The sequence below is a fragment of the Psittacula echo genome (assembly GCF_963264785.1).
Source record: "Psittacula echo genome assembly, chromosome: 3".
In the NCBI taxonomy this organism is placed as follows: Eukaryota; Metazoa; Chordata; class Aves; order Psittaciformes; family Psittacidae; genus Psittacula; species Psittacula echo.
Window position 1 is genome coordinate 59,588,358 of NC_137736.1, and position 23,762 is coordinate 59,612,119.

At 41.1% G+C, this 23,762-nt stretch overlaps 2 protein-coding genes across 2 annotated transcripts in view; one reads left to right on the top strand and one right to left on the bottom strand.

Moving 5' to 3' along the window:
- TSGA10 (testis specific 10) overlaps nucleotides 1–17,935 on the bottom strand; it is a gene marked incomplete at both ends in the record, with an annotated part of 40,094 nt that extends 22,159 nt beyond the window's left edge. Inside the window, 9 exon segments of the mRNA XM_080613529.1 lie at nucleotides 7,889–8,004; nucleotides 9,235–9,386; nucleotides 11,834–11,911; nucleotides 12,079–12,252; nucleotides 12,588–12,743; nucleotides 13,316–13,516; nucleotides 14,858–14,923; nucleotides 15,614–15,823; nucleotides 17,879–17,935. Coding sequence (XP_080469655.1) covers nucleotides 7,889–8,004; nucleotides 9,235–9,386; nucleotides 11,834–11,911; nucleotides 12,079–12,252; nucleotides 12,588–12,743; nucleotides 13,316–13,516; nucleotides 14,858–14,923; nucleotides 15,614–15,823; nucleotides 17,879–17,935 — 1,210 coding nt within the window.
- A 3,998-nt stretch (nucleotides 17,936–21,933) lies between these two features.
- Nucleotides 21,934–23,165, top strand: LIPT1 (lipoyltransferase 1; the record flags this gene model as incomplete). Its single annotated transcript, XM_080613122.1, is given in 2 exon segments — nucleotides 21,934–21,985; nucleotides 21,988–23,165. Coding segments are annotated over 2 exon segments (1,230 nt in total).
- Nucleotides 23,166–23,762: the final 597 nt, after the last annotated feature.

Sequence of the window (23,762 nt, forward strand, 5' to 3'; positions counted from 1 at the left end):
AGGCTGCAAATTACTTTTTAAATATCAGTGTAATTGGGCTCATTGAATGATACTTGTTAACCACTTCCAGGAGATAAAACATCAGAAGTAAAATGATGTGTAGCTCAGTCTTTCAGGTACATCACAGCATATATTCACATTCTATTTTTTCCACAGAAGCTTTTCCTGTTTCAAAACACAAGATGAAAGGCACTTAAATTTCCACCTTGTATTTTTTGATGTATGGCTCTGGAACCTGCTAAGAAGACAGTGTTCAAACCTGGCTCTAAAGAAAATCCTGATGGAGCAGCTAATCCTGGAAACCACTTCCAGGCACATTAAAGACAAGAAAATCACCAGTAGTAGTCAGCATGGCTTCATCCAGCGGAAGAGACCAATTGACAAATTTCTGTGATGAAATGACTGGCCTCGCAGATGAAGGGAGGGCAGTGGATGTTGTCTACCTTGAGTTCAGTAGGACTTCTGACACTCCCATAAGATACTCAGAGATGAGCTGTTGACATATGGGCTGGATGAGGAGACAGTGAGGTGGATTCAAAACTATCTGAACAGCCAGGCCTAGAGGTTGGTTATCAGTGGCACAAAGTCTAGTTGGCAGGTGGTCACTAGTGGTACGCCCCAGGTGTTAATGCTGGGTCCAGTCCTGTTTTACATCTTCATTGACAATCTCGATGATGGGACAGAGAGTACCATCAGGAATTTTGCTGATGACACAAAATTGTGATGAGTGGCTGATACACCGAAGGGTCATACTGTCATCCAGAGAGACCTTGACATGCTGGAGAAACAGGCTGACAGGAATCTCAAAATTCAAAAAGGGAAGTGCGAAGTCCTGCACCTGGGGAGGAAACAACCCCAGGCACCACTACACATGGGGGGCCACCCAGCTAGACAGCAGCTTGGCAGGAAAGCTGGGACTCCTGGTGGACACCAAATTGAACATGAGCCACCAATGTGTCCTGGGTGCAAATAAGATGAATAGTATCCTGGGCTGCATTAGGGAAAGTATTACCAGTTGGTCAAGGCAGTATCTGCACTCAGCTCTGATGAGACACATCTGGAGTGATGGTTCCAGTTCTGGTCTCCCAAGTAACATGGACATACTGGAGAGAGTCCAGCAAAGGACCATAAAGGTGAACGAGGGACTGGAGCATCTCTCTTATGAGGAAAAGCTGAGACAGTTGGAAGTGGTTAGCCTGGAGAAGGCTTAGGAGGGAGGTCTTATACATAAATATCTGAAGGGAGAGTGCAAACAGTGCAGAGCTAGGCTCTTTTCAGCTCAGTGACAGTATAAGAAGCAATGGGCACAAACTGGAACACAGGAGGTTCCCTCTGAATATTAGGAAACTTTATTTTTATCTCTGAGGTTGACCAAGCACTGTAACAGGTTGCCCACGGAGGTTATGGAGTCTCCTTCCTTGGAGACATTCAAAAGTCATCTGGACATGAGCAACTGGCTGTAGGTGGCCCTGCTTGTGAAGGGAGGTTAGACAAGCTGACCTTCAGAAGTGCCTTCCCAACCTCAACCATTCTGTGATTCTAAGCAAGGGTGCTGTCATGGTTTAAGCCCAGCCAGCAACCCAGAACCACACAGCTGCTCACTCATTCCCCCCCTTCCTTCCCCTGCTCCCAGAGGGATGGGGAGGAGAATTGAAAGAATGTAACTCCCATGGGTTGAGACAAGAACAGTTCAGTAATTAAAGTATAACACAAAACCACTGCTGCTAACACCAATAATAATAATAATGATAAGGGAAATAACAAGGTGTCCTGGGTTCAGCAGTGGCAGCCACTTTTTCTCCTTAGTAGCTGGTGCAGCACTGTGGTTTTGACTTTTGGTACTCAGTCGGTAGAGCATGAGACTCTTAATCTCAGGGTCGTGGGTTCAAGCCCCATGTTGGGCGCCAAAAAGTACTGTTGTGGTTTAAGCCACGCAGTTTCTACTCCCCCCTGCCCCTCCTCCCAGAAGGATGAGCAGGAGAATCGAAAGAATGTAACTCCCACGGGTTGAAATAAAAACAGTCCAGTAACAAAGGTATAACACAAATCACTACTGCTACCACCAATAATAATAATGACAAGAGAAAAAACAAGGGAAGAGAATATGATACCACCTGCTGGAAACGAGCCCGACTGAGCAGAGCGTGCCCTTCTGGGTAACTCCCTGTTACATCTCCGGGCATGACGTGCTGTGGTATGGAATACCTCTTTGGCTAGTTTGGGTCAAGTGTCCTGTCCCTGCTTCCTCCCGGCTTCCCATCCTCCCTGGCAGAGCATGAGACTCACAAAGTCCTTGGTCAGGGTAAACATTCTGACCAGTAACTGAAAACATCGGCTTTATCAGTACTATCCCCAGGCCAAAAGTAAAAAACACAGTGCTGCACCAGCTACTAAGAAGGAGAAAAAATGACTGCTACTGCTGAACCCAGGACACAAGGGAAGAGAATACAACCGTTCACCACCTGCCAACCGATACCCAGCCCGACCCGAGCAGTGATCTAGGCCTTCCAAGTAACTGCCCCCACTTTATATACTGGAACGAGGTGGCTGAGTGGTGAAGGCGATGGACTGCTAATCCATTGTGCTCTGCCCGTGGGGGTTCGTATCCAATCCTCGTCGCCAAACAAGCTCAAGGCCCAGTTATAGGAGAACATAGGGTAGTCAAGCTTCCAAGACTGCAGACACATCCAAGTGAGGCGCTGCACGTGGCAGCCTGTCATTCTTTACTGGGCATGACATGCTGTGGTATGGAATACCTCTTTGGTTAGTTTGGGTCAGATGTCCTGTCTCTGCTTCCTCCCAGCTTCCCCTCCTCCCTGGCAGAGTGTGAGACTCAGAAAGTCCTTGGTCAGAGTGAACATTACTGAGCAACAACTAAGAACATCGGTGTTATCAGCATTGTTCTCAGGCTGAGAGTCAAAAACACAGCACTGCACCAGCTACTAAGAAGGAGAAAAATGACTGCTACTGCTGAACCCAAGACAGGTGTGCTACCACCATTTTACAGAAAAGCAATGCAGGCACTAAGATCAATTGAAAGCACTATCTGATTATTTTGAATGCCCAAACTGTGCTTTCAATACTTTCAGGATAGAAAGTATTACATTTCAAAAAACCACAACTATGGACTGCTGTCACAGCTGTGAGTGCTCAACATTCCTGCAAATGAATAACCAAAGTATCAAATCAGGCACTCTGAAAATAGGTCATATACATAGTTAGTGAGCAATTCTGAAAAGCTGGGTGTGCATCACCCCAAAACTCTAATGTATAGACAGCAATATCATTAAATACTGCATAGTAGTATTTAACAGTTTAAACAGTGTGTGCTTTCTCTTTCTGCAATTACCTGTTTTATTCACTGTATTCTCAGCTAAGGAGAAGATCTGACAGACAAGCTTGCTTCACTACACAACACTGATTTACTCCCTACAAAATTCTGCAAAAGTTGGTGCAAATGCTCCTATAGAAAAATACGACATGATAGCATAATTTAAAACAGTACCATAAGTTAAAAACAACCAACCAACCACCCAAATTTGGGTTTATTTATTAAGTAGTACAGACAACAGTAAGACTCACATTCCAAACTTCTTAGTGTTTGAAATAAGTTACTTGTGTGAAAAACAAAAAGCGTAATTTGGATTCCTATTATGTGTCACATAGAAGACAACCATGAGGGGACTATCCTGCTGTACACATTAATTTGCTGACAAAAGAAGGTAACACAAGACTTGGAAATCCCTAGTTCCATTCCAGACTCCAAAATGGGAGAATGTTCTCTAGTGGGCATACACAATTTCTTTCCATCTTAGAACCATCTTTTCCAATTCTACCTATCCAAGAAGATACTATTAGCTGCTCATGTTTTACCTTCATTTTGGACAGCCCTAAGTCTTAAGGTCTGTCATCCTAAACTCCTTCCCTACTAACACAATACTCCTAAAACTGTACTTTCCATCTCAACCTCCTTTTACTTCCAATTTTTCTTCTGCTTTCAGCATTATTGTTCAAGTCCTAAATATTCTGTATTGTTCAAGTCCTAAATATTCTGTGTGTATTCTGCTCACAAGTTCTAATCACGGTTTGTGTCCATAGCTCCAAGTCCTACCCAAAATCTCTGAATTAGTCATCCAACTGCGAGGATCTTCCAGTCTCTCTACACACTTCATACTAGCTCTCCTCACTGGATGTCTCTGATCCTTCTTCACTCCTTTCCCTCACTTCATTAATTTGCAGTCTCTGACTTCCCGCATTGTCCCAGCTTTCCCTGGTGCCACATCTACACTCTGTTTTTCAACTCACTAACTTCCAGTATCACTGTTTCATACTTATAGTTTCTTCTGGCAACCAACCCTCCTTGTTGCAAATTCTTGTCCAGCAATGTCCTGGGTTCAGCCCAAGACAAGACAATATCCCTGTTCTTCACTTATCTCCTGGCTCTTTAACTTTACTTCACCTATCTGTTTCACTAGGATTATGCTGCCCCATCCAAATTTTAATCTCCATATCCTCTCCTTACTTATACTGCAGTTGAAACCTCCTTTCTTCTCTCAGTACATTCTCTTCCCACACCTACACTGTAGTTCCACTCCTTCAGTATCTTCCACTGTTATTCCTGTAGTCACAGGATAACAGCACAATACAGTCTCCATTAATTTCAAGATTCTTTGCCTGGATTTGCCTCACAGTAATGAAAAGTGCTAATGCATCTAGATTAGAACATGCTTCAGTTAGATTATGTGAGACCTCAGGTGACAAAGTCTAAAAAGTCTCTATTCAGCTTTAATGAACTGATGTTTTAATTTTTTTTTAGGCTTAAAATACACCCAAACTCAGATGCATTTTCTCGGAATGACCCAAAGCATGCAAAGAGACATAGACTGACATGCCTATCAAACACTAAGTCCCTACGTTACTGTACCACTATCGGGATAGAAGTATAGGACTTTTAAAACAAAATATTTTAATGTGGACAAAACATCCTTGCCTCTAGCCTTCTCAGGAGTGGCTTAAACACCTTTACCAAAACACTAAAAAAACCCACAAATAAGTTCACTTTGAATGGAATGTTCATCCCAAACAAAATATTTAAATTCAAATAACCTGAGTTTGAAATTTGTAATTAACAAAACCCAAGATACTTGATAGCATCAGTCAGCTCTAACATTAGCTATTATTAGCTATAGGTTCCATGGGATATAGCCCTAGAGGGGTGGGGGGCCCAAGACTGTTGGTTGATATTCAAGGATCACCTACTACAAGCTCAGGAGTGTTGCATCCTAACCAGAAGGAAGTGCAGCAGAAGGGCCAGGAGACCTCCTTGGATGGATAAGCAGCTGCTCATGAAAATTCGAAGGAAAAGAGGCCTATAAAAGGTGTAAGCAGTGACAGGCGGCCTGGAAAGAATACAGGGATGTTGTCCGGGAAGCTAGAGACCAGGTTAGGAAAGGTAAGGCCCAGTTAGAATTAAACTTGGCTAGCGATGTTAAGGATAACAGGAAGGGATTCTATAGGTACGTAGCGAATAAAAGACAGACTAGGGACAACGTAGGCCCCTCTGGAAGCTATCAGGAGAACTGGCTATCCTGGATTGGGAGAAGGCTGAGGTCCTTTATGACTTCTTTGCCTCAGTCTTCACTGGCAAAGGCTCTAACTACACCACCCAAGTCTTAGAAGGCAGATGCAGGGACTGTGAGAATGAAGACCTTGGGCCCACTGTAGGAGAGGATCTGGTTCAAGATCATCTTAAGAATCTGAACATACACAAGTCCATGGGATGTGATGAAATCCATTAGCGGATCCTGAAGGAGCTGGCAAATGAAGTTGCTAAGCCACTGTCCATCATATTTGAAAAATCATGGCAGCCAGGTGAAATTCCGAATGACCAGAAATATAACCCCCATTTTCAAGAAGGGAAAAATGGATGACCTGGGGAATTACAGACCACTCAGTCTCACCTCTGTGCCTGGCAAAATGTTGGAGCAGATTCTCCTGGAAGGCATGCTAAGGCACATGAAAAACAACAAGGTGGTTGGTGATAGCCAGCATGGCTTCACTAAGGGGAAATCCTGCCTGACCAATTTGGTGGTCTTCTATGATAGGGCTACGGAACTGATGGACAGGGGCAGAGCAGTTGATGTCATCTACCTGGATTTGTGCAAAGCGTTCGACACTGTCCCACACGACATCCTTGTCTCTAAATTGGAGAGTCATCAATTTGATAGGTGGACCACTCAGTGGATAAAGAACTGGCTGGATGGCCACACGCAAAGAGTTGTGGTCAATGGCTCAATGTCCAGCTGGAGACCAGTAATGAGTGGTGTCCCTCAGGGATCGGTGTTGGGACCGGTCTTGTTCAACATCTTTGTCGGTGACATGGACAGTGGGATTGAGTGCGCCCTCAGCAAGTTTGCTGATGACACCAAGCTGTGTGGTTTGGTTGATATACTAGAGGGAAGGAATGCCATCCAGAGGGACCTCGACACACTTGTAAGGTGGACTGATACCAACCTTATGAAGTTTAACCATGTGTGCAAGGTCCTACACCTGGGTTGGAGCAATCCCAGGCACAGCTACAGGTTGGGCAGAGAAGAGATTCAGAGCAGCCCTGCAGAGAAGGACTTGCGGTGTTGGTCAATGAGAAAATGAACATGAGCTGGCTTCACTCTGTGCTCACAGCCCAGAAAGCCAACCGTATCCTGGGCTGCATCAAAAGGAGAGTGACCAGCAGGTCAAAGGAGGTGATCCTGCCCCTCTACTCTGCTCTCGTGAGACCTCACTTGGAGTATTGGGTGCAGTTCTGGTGTCCTCAACATAAAAAGGACATGGAACTGTTGGAACAAGTCCAGAGGAGGGCCATGAGGATGATCAGGGGACTGGAGCACCTCCTGTATGAAGACAGGCTGAGAAAGTTGGGGCTGTTCAGCCTGGAGAAGAGAAGGCTGCGTGGAGACCTCATAGCAGCCTTCCAGTATCTGAAGGGGGACCTACAAGGATGCTGGGGATGGACTATTCATTAGGGACTGTAGTGACAGGACAAGGGGTAACAGGTTCAAACTTAAACAGGGGAAGTTTAGATTGGATATAAAGAAGAAATTTTTTACTGTGAGGGTGGTGAGGCACTGGAATGGGTTGCCCAGGGAAGTTGTGAATGCTCCATCCCTGGCAGTGTTCAAGGCCAGGTTGGACAGAGCCTTGGGTGACATGGTTTAGTGTGAGGTGCCCCTGCCCATGGCAGGGGGGTTGGAACTAAATGATCTTAAGGTCCTTTCTAACCCTAACTATTCTATGATTCTATAGCTTAGCTTTGCTTTTCCTTCACAAATTCAGCACTGCATTTGAGAAAAGATTATGTCAACTGCATGTATACAAAATAATAAAAGACTTCTAACACAATACTATTGCTATTTTGCAAATAAGAACATATTCCTTCGCACTACAGGAACAATAATTCATGTATCCACCTCCTTTACTCACATAATATAAAAAACATGCAACATACAATATCAGATATATACTAAAAATGGTATTTTCTTGATTCCATTATCATTATCTTATGGTGTTGAGAGGTGCTACCACCTCCTTAGTGGATCATAAATCAAAATCATATGCCCATATACCAACATGCATCGTTCAGCTGACAAATGTATTGTCACTGAAGCTTATTTGCAAGAGCTTGGTTACATAATTTTAAAATGCAAAATCCTTCCAATAATAAACGAAAACTAATATTTTGCACTTGGAATTTTTAAAACTGGCAAAAATGTATTTATTTGCATTCAACACTTTTTCTTTCAACCCATAAGAAAAAAAAAAAGCAGCAATTTAACAACTAGCATATTGAATGTTAGTTGAATTAATTATAAAAGTTGCATCTGTCACTCACCAATTTTTTCATCCAGAAGTGTAATTTTCTCTTGAGCAACTTGCAGTTCATATTTTTTCTTAACAAGGCTTTGCTGAGCCTCTGAAAGACTCTGTTCTGTCTTTTCATTTAATAAACTGGAAAAGCAGAAGCATTAAACAGGAGAATTCAGACATTTCCTTATTAATATTTTTTTCCATTTTGAAATGTCAATAAACTTGTAAAGGTTAAGAAAAAGCAAGATTCTTCTGTATATTTTAGACTACTTGGGATATTTTATTAATGTTAACCTTAATTTCTGCATATTACAGTCTGAATACTCTTATAAAGAATCACAGAAAAGTAAGAAGTATTATTTACAACAATTGTGAGAACTTCTCAAAAATTATGAAAATAAAAATCCTCACTTGGGACATACATTGGAATGTCTGACCCATTTCAAGTTATACCCAAATCATCTGTTTAAATCATGTAGCAATATTAATGATTCTAGCACCCAGCATTACCACCAATTAAAATCCAACAACAAAAAAATAATCCTACAACACCCAACTGGTGTTGACTACACCAGTCACTTGTAAGGACACATAGGTTTAAGAGAGTGTTTGCTTAACTAAATTATATTTAAGGAAATACAAGAGGAAAAAGTCACAGTAGCTTCTCTTGCAGTCTGTTCACTCTGTGGCCTAGTTCAGTCTGTGATCTAGTCCCTCATATCTCTCTGCACAAACTTCACATGTGATTGATCTTTCCTTCCAGTCAGTAAATTATCCTTTTTTATCTTGCACTTGTTCAAGATCTGACTGTGCTTCATCACTGACTTGTGCTTTAATCCCTAACAGCTTCAACTGAGTCTAGTCTCAGCTACATGCTTCTGAACATGGTTAGGAACTCCAGTTGAGCAGTAGGCTACAAACTTTATACAAGGCTTCAGTTTTATTTCCTCTCATGAAAAAGCTCCAAGAATAAGAAAAGCATGTTTGAAACTAACTATACATGACACTCATTATTTTATGTGTTTGTTTGCTTTCATAAAAAATAATAAAAAATTAGAGAAAGAAAAAGTCACACTCAATTTACCAAAAAACATCAATCTCTGCAGCTTCTACTAGAAAGCTCCTAACTCTTAGAGTGAATTTTACTTTTTCTCTGAAGATGATTTTCAGCATATCATAATATCAACAAGCTGAGAACATTTACATATAAATAAGCAACTAGGAAACCAATTTCATTCCAAAAAGAAGGATGGCTCATAAGAACAACTATCATAAATTCCTTTGCCTTTGAGCTATACAACAGTTATGAAAACAAACGAACATAGGCTGACATTACTCAACAAACTAATGCAATTAAATACATTGACTTACTTAAGTGAAACATACTCAGCTTCCCGTCGGCTCAGCTCAGCTTCAGAGTCCAGTGCTTTTCTTGCCAATCTTTTGATCTCAGTTTCCAGAGAATCGATGGTGTCTTTCATTAGCGTCACTTTGGACACCTGCTGTAACCCTTCACTCTCTAACTAAAAATGTAATTAAACATTGAAAGATAGAAAAAGATGATTTATACAGAAATTCTCCCATTGATTCAAATTCTGCTGGTTTTAGCACAAATCTTTTACTGAAGAACAAATGTCCAAGTATCTCATTTACTCGGGGTCCGACTCCAAGTCTATTGAAGGTAGTTGGCAAAGAGATGAAATATGGTTTTCACTTACTTTGAAGACAATCAATTTCTGGTCTTTCAGATCTCTGGGAAAAAATTCATTTATTAATGTAAATTTTAGGTTGGTAATTATGCCCAAGGGCAAAAATATTTGATATTGATCAATACTGAAAGTTTTCAGTGCAAAATAACTTGGAGAGATCATTATTATGAGTGTATGAGGGGAGAAATCCCAGTTTGGGATGACTTTAGGCCTCTACTAAGTTATAGATAGGGATATGGATTGAGAAATCACTGTAAAACAATTGCATAAAGCACTGTATCACCAAGTTACAATCATGAGGCCTTTAGGTCTGTATCTTTTGAGAAAGAACAGGTTCAAAACCTCTCGCACAGACTCCAGCAAAGCTACTTTCAAATCTACACTTTAAAGAAAGATGTGTTTATCAAAATACTCACACTTAACATCACTCAAAGAACCGTCCTTTCTAAACTATTTGAAACAGCTCTTTAAAGGTAAAAAACTCTCACCTCATTCCTCTCCTCATTTACTGATTCTTTCAGTACTAATTTCTGTGTTACTATATTCAGAAGTCAGACTTCTAAAGAGCAAGTGAGTAAGCCTCTGGTACACAGTAACTTTTCAAAACTAGTGCCATAAATTTCATAGTGATGTATCGCCCTCAAAGGGTACCAAATGAACTGAAGAAATAAGATGACATACCTAAACCAGGACTATTACCAATATTCACTATATATCATATGTCAAACATGTGATTGAAGCTAATTTGCTACTTGGAGTACCCAGAGCTATTTAAACCTACAGTGCATTCTTCATTGCAGATGCACTCAGTTTAATATTATAATCCTTGGAACTATACTTAATAGCTTTGTAAGATTTAAAAGGCTGAAGAAGAGAATTAACCAGAACTTATAACCACAAAATCTAAAAGAAAGATAAACAACAAAATCAACATTAACCTATTAAAAAACCAAGTTCTACCAAGACTGTAAATGTATTTAAGATTTATATTAATTAATGTTTTAATTTTCTGTTTTGGCACCATACATTAGCAAACAATTGCACACACAAATAATTTAAGCCATATTAAATAGGACTTGCCAGAACAGTACAATTCTATTTGGTTTTGGAGCATCAGGCTTTACAGTATGCAATCATAGATAATACACACTGGAATGGACTCCAGGAGGTCTCTAGTCTAAACTCTTGCTCAAAGCAAGGCCAGCTGCAAGGTCAGGTTGATTCAGGGCTTTGTCCAGTCCAGTCTTGAACATCTTCAAGGCTGGGAACTGCTTGACTGTCCTCATGAGAAAAAGGTATTTCCTTAACCAGCCTGAACCCTTGTTGTTTCAACTGATTACCATTGTTGCTCTTATCCTTCCGCCATGCACTGGTTTGAAAAGCCCATTTCTGACTTCTCAATTATTACTGGCAGGTAGGACTTAGGTCCTTAAAGCCACCTCTACTCATGGAAACTCCTCTTATACAGAAAGCGTCCCAGCCCCAACTACTGTTCCCACATTAAACTCACTCCATTTTGGCACTGTTTCTTGTACCGTGGTGGCAAAACTGGATCTGGTATATTCCAGATGTGGTCTAATGAGTGCTCAGTAAATGAAGACAATCATTTCCCTCAAGCTACCGGCTGCCATCCTATTCACACAGCCTAGCACAGTCTTGGCTACCTTTGCCACCACAGCATACTGCTGGCTGATATACAGCTTGCTTTTCAGCAGAGCTGCTCCCACACCCATTGGTCCCCAACCTGTACTGGTGCCAGTGGCTCTGCCCAAATTCAGAAGTTGGCATTCATCATTGTTGGACTTCAAAGGCTTCTGTTTTCCATTTTTCCTACCTGTCTTGGTCCCTGTGGATGACTGCCCTGCTTTAGAGCGTATCAACAGTTTTCCCTAACTTGGTGTTATCCGCAAACCTTATGACCATGCATTCTGTTGCCTCCTTCAAGTCACTGATAAAGATGTTTAACAGGACAGGCCTCAGAACCCCTGTGGTGCTTCATGTTAACAGTCTCCAGGCCAAATTAACTTCTACCTCATAAAACTGACCATCCAATCAAGATTTTTCCCCACTCATCCAGACCTTAACGTCCTAACCTGGATACAAGAACACTGTAGGTAACAGTGTCAAAAGTCTTACTACAGTCTTGATGAAGAACATCCGCTGTTTTCCTGATAGAAAACAATCAGGCTGGCCCTGCATGATTAACCATGATTATCATCTGTATTACATTTACAGTTCCATGAATAATTATTTTCTCTTACATTTTGAATAGTAGCTTCTAGCTCTTCAATTCTCTGTTCCAAATGAGCCTTTTCATTAAACACAGTCTCTTGGGAAATCTGTACCAAATAACAACAAAACCACATTCAGAACAAGTCTGAACTCACCACAGACATGTAACACAATTAACTCTCAGGATTATAAGTCTTTAGCAACTTTAATTACACTACTAAGTAGTCTTCGCTACTGGTTAGAATAACCAGGGTTGGGGAGGCCGGAATCAAACCTTTAGCTGCTCCCTGAGGCTATCACGTTCTGTAGTCATCCTTCGAAAATCTGACAGTACTGTATCCCTTTCCATCTCCACTTGTCTTAACATAGCTTGAGCTGTCACAGTAGCTTTAGGACTCCCTGGGCACTTGATAACTTCCTGACGAAGTCGGGAAATCTCTTGCTGTGCCTGTTTTTAAAAACAGCAACATAACAGAAATACAGACTAGATAATGTAATATATTACTCTGGCATATGGGTGGTAATGCAGAGCATCACAGAAACGACAATATCAAAGTAATGATTTGTGCACACATTCTTTGATTCAGAAAAGCATTATTAACTCAGGACATCACTTACAAACTTGCATTTATCTGACATATACAAATCACAGAATTCCCATAGCTTTTTTTTATTTTTTAAACAAATGCTTTGTTCTTTTTTTTAATGTGAAAAAAGAGGATTTTTTTATTGCACATGACCTTGAGTTATTTTAATTAATCATACAAATATAAATTAAATTACCCTTTCATAAAGATTGACCATTTTGTCTCTCTCAGCTGTTAAAACGTTGAGGTTACCCTGAATTTCTGCTATATGGCGCTCATATTTTTTCTGCGTTGACTTAAGTTCTTCACGTTCTCTCAATATTTTCAAAATGTCTGGAGCAAAGGTCACTCCCTTAAAGAATATGATGATATAAGGTTAAAGTAGAGAAACAAAACTTGGTATGATTTCTTATATCTGGCTTGGAAATTTCTATGAAAGATTTAATAAGACTCCAACCTAGTACCTTCTAGATAGTCAAGACTGTACATATACGTTTCTTAGTATTAGAGACCAGATATACATACCATTTTCTAAAATCCAAGTTAAGTTTGAGCAGCAACTATGTATCACTAATGGTACTGACAATCATGTTAACAATTACTTAAATTGTAAGCACTTGTGAGGAACCATCTAAAGTGATACACATGCATGCAGTATAAAGCGGAAGTTCACATTATTGGCCCATTCCCATCTTAAGCATCCTTTCCTTTATAATCAATTAGTTTTTCTTCCTGCTAATTATCACAGTATCACAGTATGTTAGAGATTGGAAGGGACCTCAAAAGATCATCTAGTCCAATCCCCCTGCCAGAGCAGGAACACCTAGATAAGGTTACAAATTATAGCTTTAGTATTTTAGCACAAGATAAACCAACATTCTAAAAATGCATTCCTCCCTTTTCAAAGTGTTTTCCCAAGCTCACCTGGATGGATGAATTTTTTTTTAGCATGCTGCCACAAGTACTGGTTCGCTTAGGACTTGCAAATGTGTTCCTAAATATCTTCAGCAAATTCTCAGTCTCATTTTTATAGTAGTCTCTGTCCTCTTCCAATGTCTTAATAAAGGCATCAAGCTTTGAAGGTGATCTCCCTTGCTTCATTTCAGCTTCTGTTTGTAAAATAACCTGCAAGTGCAAAAATGAGAGAATTCATTCACTGAAATAGAACTCTGGTAATGGATGATACTTCAATGTAAAATGGATAAACATACTCTTCAAAATAAAGATGAAGCAGATATCTAATTAAAATGAATATCCATTTAATACTTTAAAGTAACTTCTGAATGTCTGTATTTCCTCTTTATTATACTACAGAATATATCTGAATGTCCTTTTAGAATGGATCTAACAGGACAGAAAAGGACATAAAAGCTAAATGTTAATTAACTTGGAAAACATCTGTTCAAAAATAAGGAGGGCAATTAAGATTTGCATTGGAATATTTAATGAATTTTTAAATATGAAAGGCATTAGGCTGCTATGTTTGCTTAAGATCCATGAAAGGTGAATTTCTGAAATGGAAATAAAGTAATGTGCAAATAACTATAGCTGAAATACAGGAAGTCATGCAGGGGCCTAAAACAAATTTTGAGGATGAATTGCAATTCCCAAGTTCAAGATTGCACACCCAATCCCTCTCTGTTACAATCTGTCTGTTGGAAGTACCTGACTCATGGGAGTTTAAGCACCTAGACAGTACTAAACTCTGCAAATGTGTTATTTTTGTTAAGACACATGCAGAAGTATGCCTTCAGATTCCTGGAAAGTTAGAAATTAATCACCTAAATCTCTCAGTCTAGCTGTCAAATCCCAAATTTTCTGGCTGAAGGACTGAAATCTTTCCAGAGTAATTGAGCAGTAAGCTCTGAAGCATCAGTGGTTTTTTTTCAGTAGGGGATTCTTTGCAGGATTGTGGCATATGCCACATTAAATTACCCTAAGAAATTATTATCTTGAACACATAAAAAAATTCCACATCAATTTATACTGGAAGCAAGTGAATGAGTCCACTTGTTAATTTATGTTAGATTTACCACTGTAAATGGCAAATATTTTTACAATATTTTTACAATTATGACATTGTATACATCTCAAAATATTCCAACAGCATTGTTACACCTTAAGGAAGACAGAATATTAAGACAAAAAAAAGAAAGAAAAAAAATGTTACTTCTTTCTGTTTTGCAACTGATTTACAAGGTATTCAAAAGAGCTGCATGCAATTTTGTGAAAAAAAAAAAAATTATGAAGAATCTCAAAAGCAGAATCATTACCGGCTAGCTGCAAACCAGAAAGATTCCTATCCAGCTAGAGACAGAGAATTACAAATGATAACAGATATATTTATCCATTCTATAACTGGTAAGTTATCAGTGAAAACAAACTAAGTGAAATTCACTCGTACACATATTAATTTCATGTGGAAGTGATCTGATAGTTACATATATAGATACATGCTTAACTCACAGATTTTAGTGTTTTCACTGAGTGTTCCAGCTTCTTTATCGTCTTCTGCTGGTTCTGAATTTCAATCTACCATTAAGAAAAAAAATCGAGAGGAAGAGACGCACTAATTTTGGATTTTTGGATTTTCATGCAAATCCAGCATTTCACCTCAACTGTTCTAGTCCAAAAGAACATTTTGTATATGTTTTCTAGTTTGACTAGGCTGAAAACATACTGTTTAATAAAAATTAACTTAATCTAGAAGGCAATCAGTTAAAAGTTGCAGTTCAGGATGAGAAGAAACATAACAGTTGAATTACTCTCAAGTGAGTGAATGGAAAAGGAAACATGGGATACTTATTCCCAGGACTGTCTTGCAGAGAAACTGCCAAAACCAAGGACAGTTTATGGGCTAAAGAAATAAGGATGTAGTTACACTAATGGCAAACAAAGAATATGCTTTCTCCCATCTGACCACTACTGCATCACGTAATTCCGTGTGCATAGAATGCCATTTTCCATTTTCCTGTGAAATAAAAACCATTTTTCACTGAAATTACATTCTTTCCAACTGCATGATTTTAATCATTGAACTTAAAAAATACCAAAAATGCCAGAACCCACCCACTCTTCCTTCATTCCAGCAAATATATTTCAACACAGAGATGAAAGCTAGAAATTCAGCCCAAAAGGTAAACAAAACAGAACAGTTCCCTGTAATATTAGCAACAAACATTAAAATATCATTGCACAATATTAATTCTAACAAGTAGCAACCTTTGCTTCCTTAAGCTCCTTATCAGTAGTATTCAATAGCAATTCTTTTTCCAGCTGCTCAGACAGTTTGCCAATTACAGCCAGTTCTTTACACAGGTGATCATTTTTACAGGTGAACCTGTCCACTTGACTTCCCACCGCTTGCTTCGTATCAAGAAGTTGTAGGACATGTTGCCTTAGCTCATAGTTTATCTTCTTCAGATCTTCAATCTATGAGGACAAGGAGGAAGAAAGAATTTTAATTAATCTTCAAGGATTTGCAAGGACTATTTCCTATATAATTTACACTTTAAAAAAAATAATCAGTATATATTATTCACAAATGGAGAATATGCACACTACTAGCACCATTTTGAACAGATTAATTTGGAAGTGTATGGACAATGCAGAATCTGATCCTTAATGTTTATGCTAAATTATTTCAAGATGGGCTGCCACTGCAGTTATTCTCCCACAGCACTGTAAGAGGAAATGTCTCTCCAGGCCAGGTCTAAAGTTTCCAACAGCTACTCACTATGGTTCTGTTAGGTCCTAGGAATGCCCTTCAATCCTCCTACTTGAGTTGTGCTGGTATGCTTTCCACAAGCTTCAGAAAGGCCAGTAGAAATGTAGCAGATCAATTATTAATGCAAATTCATTGATTAATCAAAATAAGATTAGTCATTTCCCTGAAACAATGTTGGTTTTTAGGAAACTATTATATGGCCTTTTTGTAAGGAATCAGAAGTTGCCAACTATTTTGGAACCATCAACTTGCTGTAACATCTCAGTCTGCTGGAGTGTTACTGCCTCCTGCAGCATTTCAATGTTCTGAGACCTCAGATTTCTAAGATCTCAACCTAATTGAGACAGGGATACAGTGCCATGCAGAAACTCCACTGCTTCCACAGGCTGATCCTGTAATGCATGAGAAATCAATATAGCCGAATACTGAATTCTATGATGTTCACCTTGATTCTAATAGTCAGAGAGTTTTTCTCAGGTACTACTAGCATTGCACAAAAGTACATTCTGAATTATCTAGGAAGTTCTGAAAGAAGCTTTGTGACAAAAAGCTTTCTGGATGGGCTCTGTTCTGTGACATTCTGCAGTAGTTATTTTTGCCGCTTCTCCTATTCAATGCGTATACAAATATATCAGGAGAGTCAATGAAAAAATCATGAATTTATTTTCATTGTCATTTTGGTTTTATGTTTCATTAAGCCTGACCCAGCTAATGCTATTGAATTAATAACAAAGCACTGTTGTAAACCCGAAAACATAATTATGGAGTGGTTGTGTGGAAAAGTAGTTACAAACAAACAAACAAAACCACACACCACAGAAACCATCCACAAAATGCTCTAGAGACAGGATCTGTACATCCATGGTTTGTGATTCCTACACTTTTATGAAGTTATAAAATTTGGGTAGAATACCACTCTGATATTACTGAAGAAAGTTCTCAAGGATACCTGTTTTACAAGGTGGGAAGAGAAGTGCTAATGAAGGACAGGGAGAGTAAACCCCACTCTGAATCTGAATGTACAAACAATACTTAAAATGACAAAATTGAAGCCCCAGTCACATCTATACCCTCAAGTAACTGACTACACCAAAAGTGGATTTGTTCCTCCATACAGCCAACATGTATCACACCTTAAGGGTCTTCTCCAACCTAAATGATTCTATGACTCCCCCCCCCCCCCATGTTGTCTTACACTGCCCCAGTCCTTCCAGAAAGGGAATAGAAGAGATCAGAGTAATCTGCAAGCTATCAGTATCTTCACTGCCTCACTGAGCAACGAGAACCCAAATTTCCAGACAGTATTCGCTCACCCACAGTACTAATTTTACTTAACTTGTGAAAGAGCACTTTTTGAAAAGTAATATGATTATTCACATATTATTTATTTATATATCCTAAAAGAACCATTATTTATGCTTGCCACAGAGCAGTTGAGATTTAACTACCACTGTTGGCACCTTCTACCACCATCCTCTGAACTGTAATAATGCAGTCCCCTTGCGACAGGGGTAGAACCTCACACTCAGACCACACTAAGCTTCATAGAATCACAGAATGGTTAGGGTTGGAAGAGACCTTAAGATCATCCAGTTCCAACTCCCTGCCACGAGCAGGGACATCAGGCTGCTTCAAGGCAGGTCTCGCCTGGCCTTGAACACTGCCAGGGATGGGACAGATGTTCTTTCCTCCTTGTTCTCCACAGTGTACGCAGCGACAGGACCTGCCGCTCCCTCAGCCCCCCTCCCGCCGGTCACTACCTTACGGCGACTCTCCGCTCTCCCCCTCCGGGGCCCCGGGGAGCGCCGGGCGCTCATGGCCGCTGCCGGCGGCCACCCGAGGCACCAGCCGTCGCGCCCGCTCTCCCGCCCTGCCCAATGGGCGGTGCCACGCCCCAACGGCTGCCACCCTCCGCGTTCCTCGGAAGCCTGGCAACAGCCGCAGCCTCCCAACCGCCCCCCTCAGCCCGCAGAGCGGGAACGGGGGCCACAGCCCCGCGTAGCCCATTGCCCTGGTCCGCAGCCCTGGGCTCCTCCTCGCCTCCCCGCTGTGAGGCGAAGCTGTCCAGGGTGGGAGCACAGCGAAGGCGGGAGGTGGTTCTTTTTCCAGGTAGTCGAGTGAAAGCCCTAGCTAGACTGGATGGTTGTGAAGAGCTGTAGAAACCCCGAGTCCAGCTCTCCCCTAAAGGAAAAGTTATCCCTAACCATTACGTTGTAGAATCATAGACTGGTTTAGGTTGGAAAGGACCTTAAGATCATCTAGTTCCAATCCCTCTGCCATAGGCAGGGGCACCTTCCACTCGACCAGTCTTTGAAAGAGGCTGCTTTAGGTAGTCCCAGAGTCAAGCTGAGAAACCAGAGATAAATGTCCTCTGTTAGCCATTAGCACGGATTTTATATTCTGGAGACAGCGCCGGATGAGTGACAGGTCACTTTAGCAAGCTGCCACTATTAAGCGCTCATGGATAGAGCTCATTTTTTTGGAGGTAAGGAGTGCCCAATACCTCTCAAGCATGATCCCCACCCACAGATAGAGAAGAAATTGGAAAATTTCAACTTCCAGGAAAAAAGCAAAAGAAACAAGACTTTTTATTTTCCTCTCCCCATCCTGGATTTCTTACAAGTCACTTCCTGATTTTGGTACGATGGGAATCATCAGAGAAGACTCTGCATTATCATGCTGATCTCCAAAAGAGATGTGGAAAAAAAAAATATTTCAGGTTTTCATAACTTTACCAAAATTATTCTCCATGAAAATTCATTTTTAGGGGTGAAATAAGGTATTTTTAATTGGTTTTGCTCTGGTATGTCTACAGTTTTCTCTAACTGACATATGGTGTGTTCTCTCTTATATGTTAATGCTGGTTAAGGTTGTGCTGAGCAGTTGCTTTGCTTTCTGTGCACCAAACAAAGCTTTGTTGATCAAAGAAAGTCAGTCATACATGGAATTGTTTTCAACAGCAAAACCAATAATCGCTGTATTCTGCAGATATGTGATTTATATACGATAGTAGCCGAGACTTAAGAAATTTAAAAATTCCAATCCAGAAGAGATAAATAAATCACGGTGTGTATTTATGAATTTATACTTCTCACTTATTTTCATATTTCTAATTATCTTGCTGGGCTTGTTTCCAAAAAGAGCCACTTTTCAGTAAAGGTATTTATTGTTGCATGCGGAGTTTATCCTTCAGCATAGAAAACAGACCCATGGCATTTTCACCTGACCACCTAGTACTCTCCCCACTTTACATTTTTTAGCAGATTCTGGTTCTAATTAAGGGAACCCACTTTTGAACTACAAAAACAGGGAGGGTAAGAGCTCGCACTGTGCTTTTAGTGACCCCCTATGGCAAAATGACATATTGCAAATTTCCCAGAGTCAAATGCCAAAATGGAAACTAATGCTTCTACATCTTGTTTTAGTAACAGCAGAAGCCCCACAAGGTGCATTTCACTTCCTCTGACCAGCTAAAGTGCCCAGGCTAACCTCTGCATTTTGCCAGCTGCCTCAAATGTTGATTTTTTCGTATTTAGAACACTCAGCACATTTTTCTGGACAAAGTTCACATGCTTTTTACCCTATGCATTACAGAATAATTAGCCCCAGTGAAGTTTCACCAGTCTAATTTAGCAATAAATCATGTCCATTTCAAACTGCTTAAAATAATTCCCAACTTTTTTTTTTCTTTTTTTTTTTTTTAATGTGGCAACACAATGTGCCTGGTGCTGGGGCACACATCACATCAGCATCCTTTTAGTCTTGTTCCTCCCACTAGTCACCACCAGCACACATGCAGGGATGATTTCTTACTTTTTGCTTGCCCTACTACACCCACATTTCTTTTAAGAGTTTGGTAAGCATATTCCTGCTCCTAATGATATAGTTCTTCAGTAGGAAATAACAGCAAGCTCACATCTTTAATCTCAAAGTCTTTCACCCTTACCCATCTTCTTTTCTTCTTTGCCCTTCAGGGAAGACAGCTGTTCTAGTTCTATTTCTTTGATTAGACGGTAAAAGGCAATTCAGGCCACATCATAAATAGGTTTCTTTATTGATAAAGCAAACATACGAACACCCGATTACACACCCAAAGCCAAATTGCTTCCTCAAGTAATTTCACTGTTTCATCTGAATAAGGACATCAACTTGGCATTTCTTCCTAAGCCACCTATTTATAGAACCACAAAGCGTAATGATTTACCTGTTCAACAGAAGTAGCCTACATGAATTCTCACAACCCACTGCACCAACCTTTTTCTCCACAATTCCTTAATGTCTTGGGACTCCAGTATAAAGGCAGAATGGAAGATAAATGCATGCACCATACCCTTTACGAATACACATACACCCACCAAGAGATATACAGCACACACCTGCCCATATAGATACTACTGTGGGTAAAAACTTCAGCACTAGCATCAAACAAGATCTGACAGCATAAGCTTAAACATCGACAATAGCTCTTGAAGGAGTTATAGCCATGGACCTGTAGACTTGAAGAATGGCTTAAATCAATGCAAATCTGAAAACAATCTGCTGCATGTAATAAATCTTTAATTACACCGTTTTGGATCAATTCCAGCTCATTAATGAATTATGATACCGACATGTAATTTGTGTATCTTCATGAATACTGCAGTTTCTATGTATTTCACAAACCTTTGTGCATTTATGTTAACTTGTTCAGTCTCCTTTTGAACTCATGACAGCTTCTAGCATCCAGAATATCTTGTGATGAGGCACTGCACGGCTGGGTATTACACAACTAATCATCTATTCTATTTGTTGTACATCTGCGTGTTGCTGGCATGATCCGATACTTCGCAGTTACCGTGTTGGCAGAGGCAGTAACAATCAACACCTATTTTCTGTAACACCACTTACCATTTTACAACCGCTTACCACAGGAGGTTCGGTTTGGTTTTTTATCAGGCTGAAAAGCTTTAACTCACTTGGCTGCACATTACACAGCAGCTGACCATCCTCACTTCTCAACCTCCTCCAGCCATACGACGGCCCGGCCGCGGTATGAGAAGCACCGCCCGCTCCCCTCTGCCCTCACCTGGGGCAGCCAAAGCTCGCTAGCACCCCTGCAGCGCTAGCGCGATGAGGGATGTCCCTTCCCGGTTTCCCGCCGGGCGGCAGCAGTACCGCCCCCAGCACCTCTAACCTCGGGAACCGGAAGGGGTTCCCGCCGGTGCGGACGCTACCTTGCCATTCCTGACTGTGAGTAGCGACTCGCGGCCCGCAGGGTCGGCGGTTTAACGGAGCGGGGAGGAAGGTGGCGGGCCAGGGGTGCATCGCCTTGGTGCAGCCCTCCGGCGGGATGGCGCCTGCTGCCGCACGGTGAGGGGTGGCCGCTGAGGGAATGCCCGCCCCAAGCACGAAATGGCGCCCGGCTCCTTTACCTCCGCGGGCCTTGCCTCGCCTCTCGGTTGGGCGCTGCAGGCACCGTGGCAGCAAGCTCTGCGCTCGGCTGACTCCTGACTGACCCAACGAGTTCGTGACCTTGGTGCACCAGTTTTGTTTCGTTTTGGTTTCTAATCATAACAAAAGTGGACTGCTAAAATTAAGTTTAGCAGAATACACAAAGTAAAATTGTATTAGTGAAGGAGAAATACACAGCATAATTCCATTTCTTCCTTTGGTCTTTTAGGCATTAAGGACAGCGAGGAGAAGCTACTGACAACCCCCACTTTTATGTTTAGCACATGTCAGGGTTTGAACCGCATCACTGGCTTCAGGAGAATCATGCCGTGTAACTTGCATCACTTCAGGAGCATTGCTGCTTTGGAAAGAGCATGACTGCATCATGACTGCCACTAGCATTTCATTTCAGTCACAGCAGCAGGTTGTGCACTTGCCACATTCAGCGTTACTAGATTGAGCCTTGCTTCCATCTCCTGCCCAGTTATTAAGAACATGGTGCTCCAGTCATCATTAAAGAACTGCCTTCAGCTATCCTGCATCCTCCAGGCTCCAAAAGCTGGCTTCAGAAGCACGGCAAGTGGAGGCCTCATTATGCAGTCTACTTCTAATGATGTTTACCAGAATCTAGCTGTGGAAGACTGGATCCATGACCACATGAATTTAGAGAACCAGCAGGTCCTTTTCCTTTGGAGAAATTCCCCTGCTGTGGTAATAGGGAGACATCAGAATCCCTGGCAGGAATGCAACCTCAGGCTATTGAGGCAAAAAAATATAAAACTAGCCAGGAGAAGAAGTGGAGGAGGGACAGTGTACCATGACTTAGGCAATATCAATTTGACTTTCTTTACAGCGAGAAAAAAACATGAACGAATGGAAAACCTGAAACTAGTTGTGAAGGCCCTGAAAGCCTTGCGCCCACAGTTAGATGTACATGTCACTGACAGATATGATATCTTACTAGACGGGCAATACAAAATCTCAGGTACTGCTGCAAAACTGGGAAGGACAGCTGCTTATCACCACTGTACCTTACTCTGTAACACAGATAAGTTTGTTTTATCTTCTGTGCTAAAAAGTCCTTATAAAGGGCTAAAAAGTAATGCTACTCCTAGTGTGCCTGCCTCAGTGAAAAATCTCTTTGAAGAGGATTCTAGTTTAACTTCTGAGCTGCTCCTGGATGCCATTGCTGAAGAATATGCAACGCAGCACCAAATTGATCGTCATATCAACTTAATAAATCCAACTGATGAGACTGTGCTTCCTGGAATTAATAATAAAGCTAAAGAACTACAAACCTGGGAATGGCTGTATGGAAAGACGCCAAAGTTCAATGTTAGCACTCATTTTAACATAGCCTATAAAGATTCTGTTCTTGATGTTAAAGTAGATATGGATGTAAAGCATGGGAGGATTGAAGTCTGTAACATTCATCTGCCAGAGCAGTGGCTGCCACCAGCACTGTGCAGTGAGCTGGTGAAGAACCTCACTGGCAGTAAGTTTTGCCCAAATGAAACCACTGTGCTAGTGACAACATTACTAAGAGCGTGTCCACAAGATGGTGACTTGCAGAGCAGATGGAATCTGCTCTGTGAGAATATAAAAATGTTAATGTGACTTGCACTTTGAAAATGCAAGTTAAACTGCTGCTGCTTTTTATTTATTGAAGAAATTAAAACGTTAATTTCTACAAGCTGAATTTTTCTCTTATTAGTCATTCAAACTGTTTAAACTTGTGCTTTTGCCTAATATTACCTACTAGCAATTGGATTTACACTGCCTGCACTCAGGGTTCCCAAACTGGGGGATGTAAGCCACTGCAATAGGCTGCAGCCCTGTATTGCTCCATGCTGGCAGACATCATTGCTGCTTAAATCAGGGAAAACAGTGGAGACATCCCAAACTGGCTCTGGAGCAAAGAAGGTACAAATGGCTGATGCAGATGGGATGGGGTAGATGGAAAACTGCTGTGGTGCTGCTGCACTGGATCCCCCAGCCTGCATCCCACAGCCCAAAGGCTGTGTCCCAGGGCCTGAGCTGTGTAGATGAGAGCTGTGTGTGTGTTCCTGGTTTCTGGTTGAAAGTCCTTTCTTGCAGTATGGTGACCCTCTGCCTGGTAGTAAGCTAAGCTTGCTACTGTGTAGTTAATCAGTCCAGCAGTTCCACGCTGGATTTTGGTCTGTGCAAACAGAGAAGGGCTTAGGAAATTCAGTG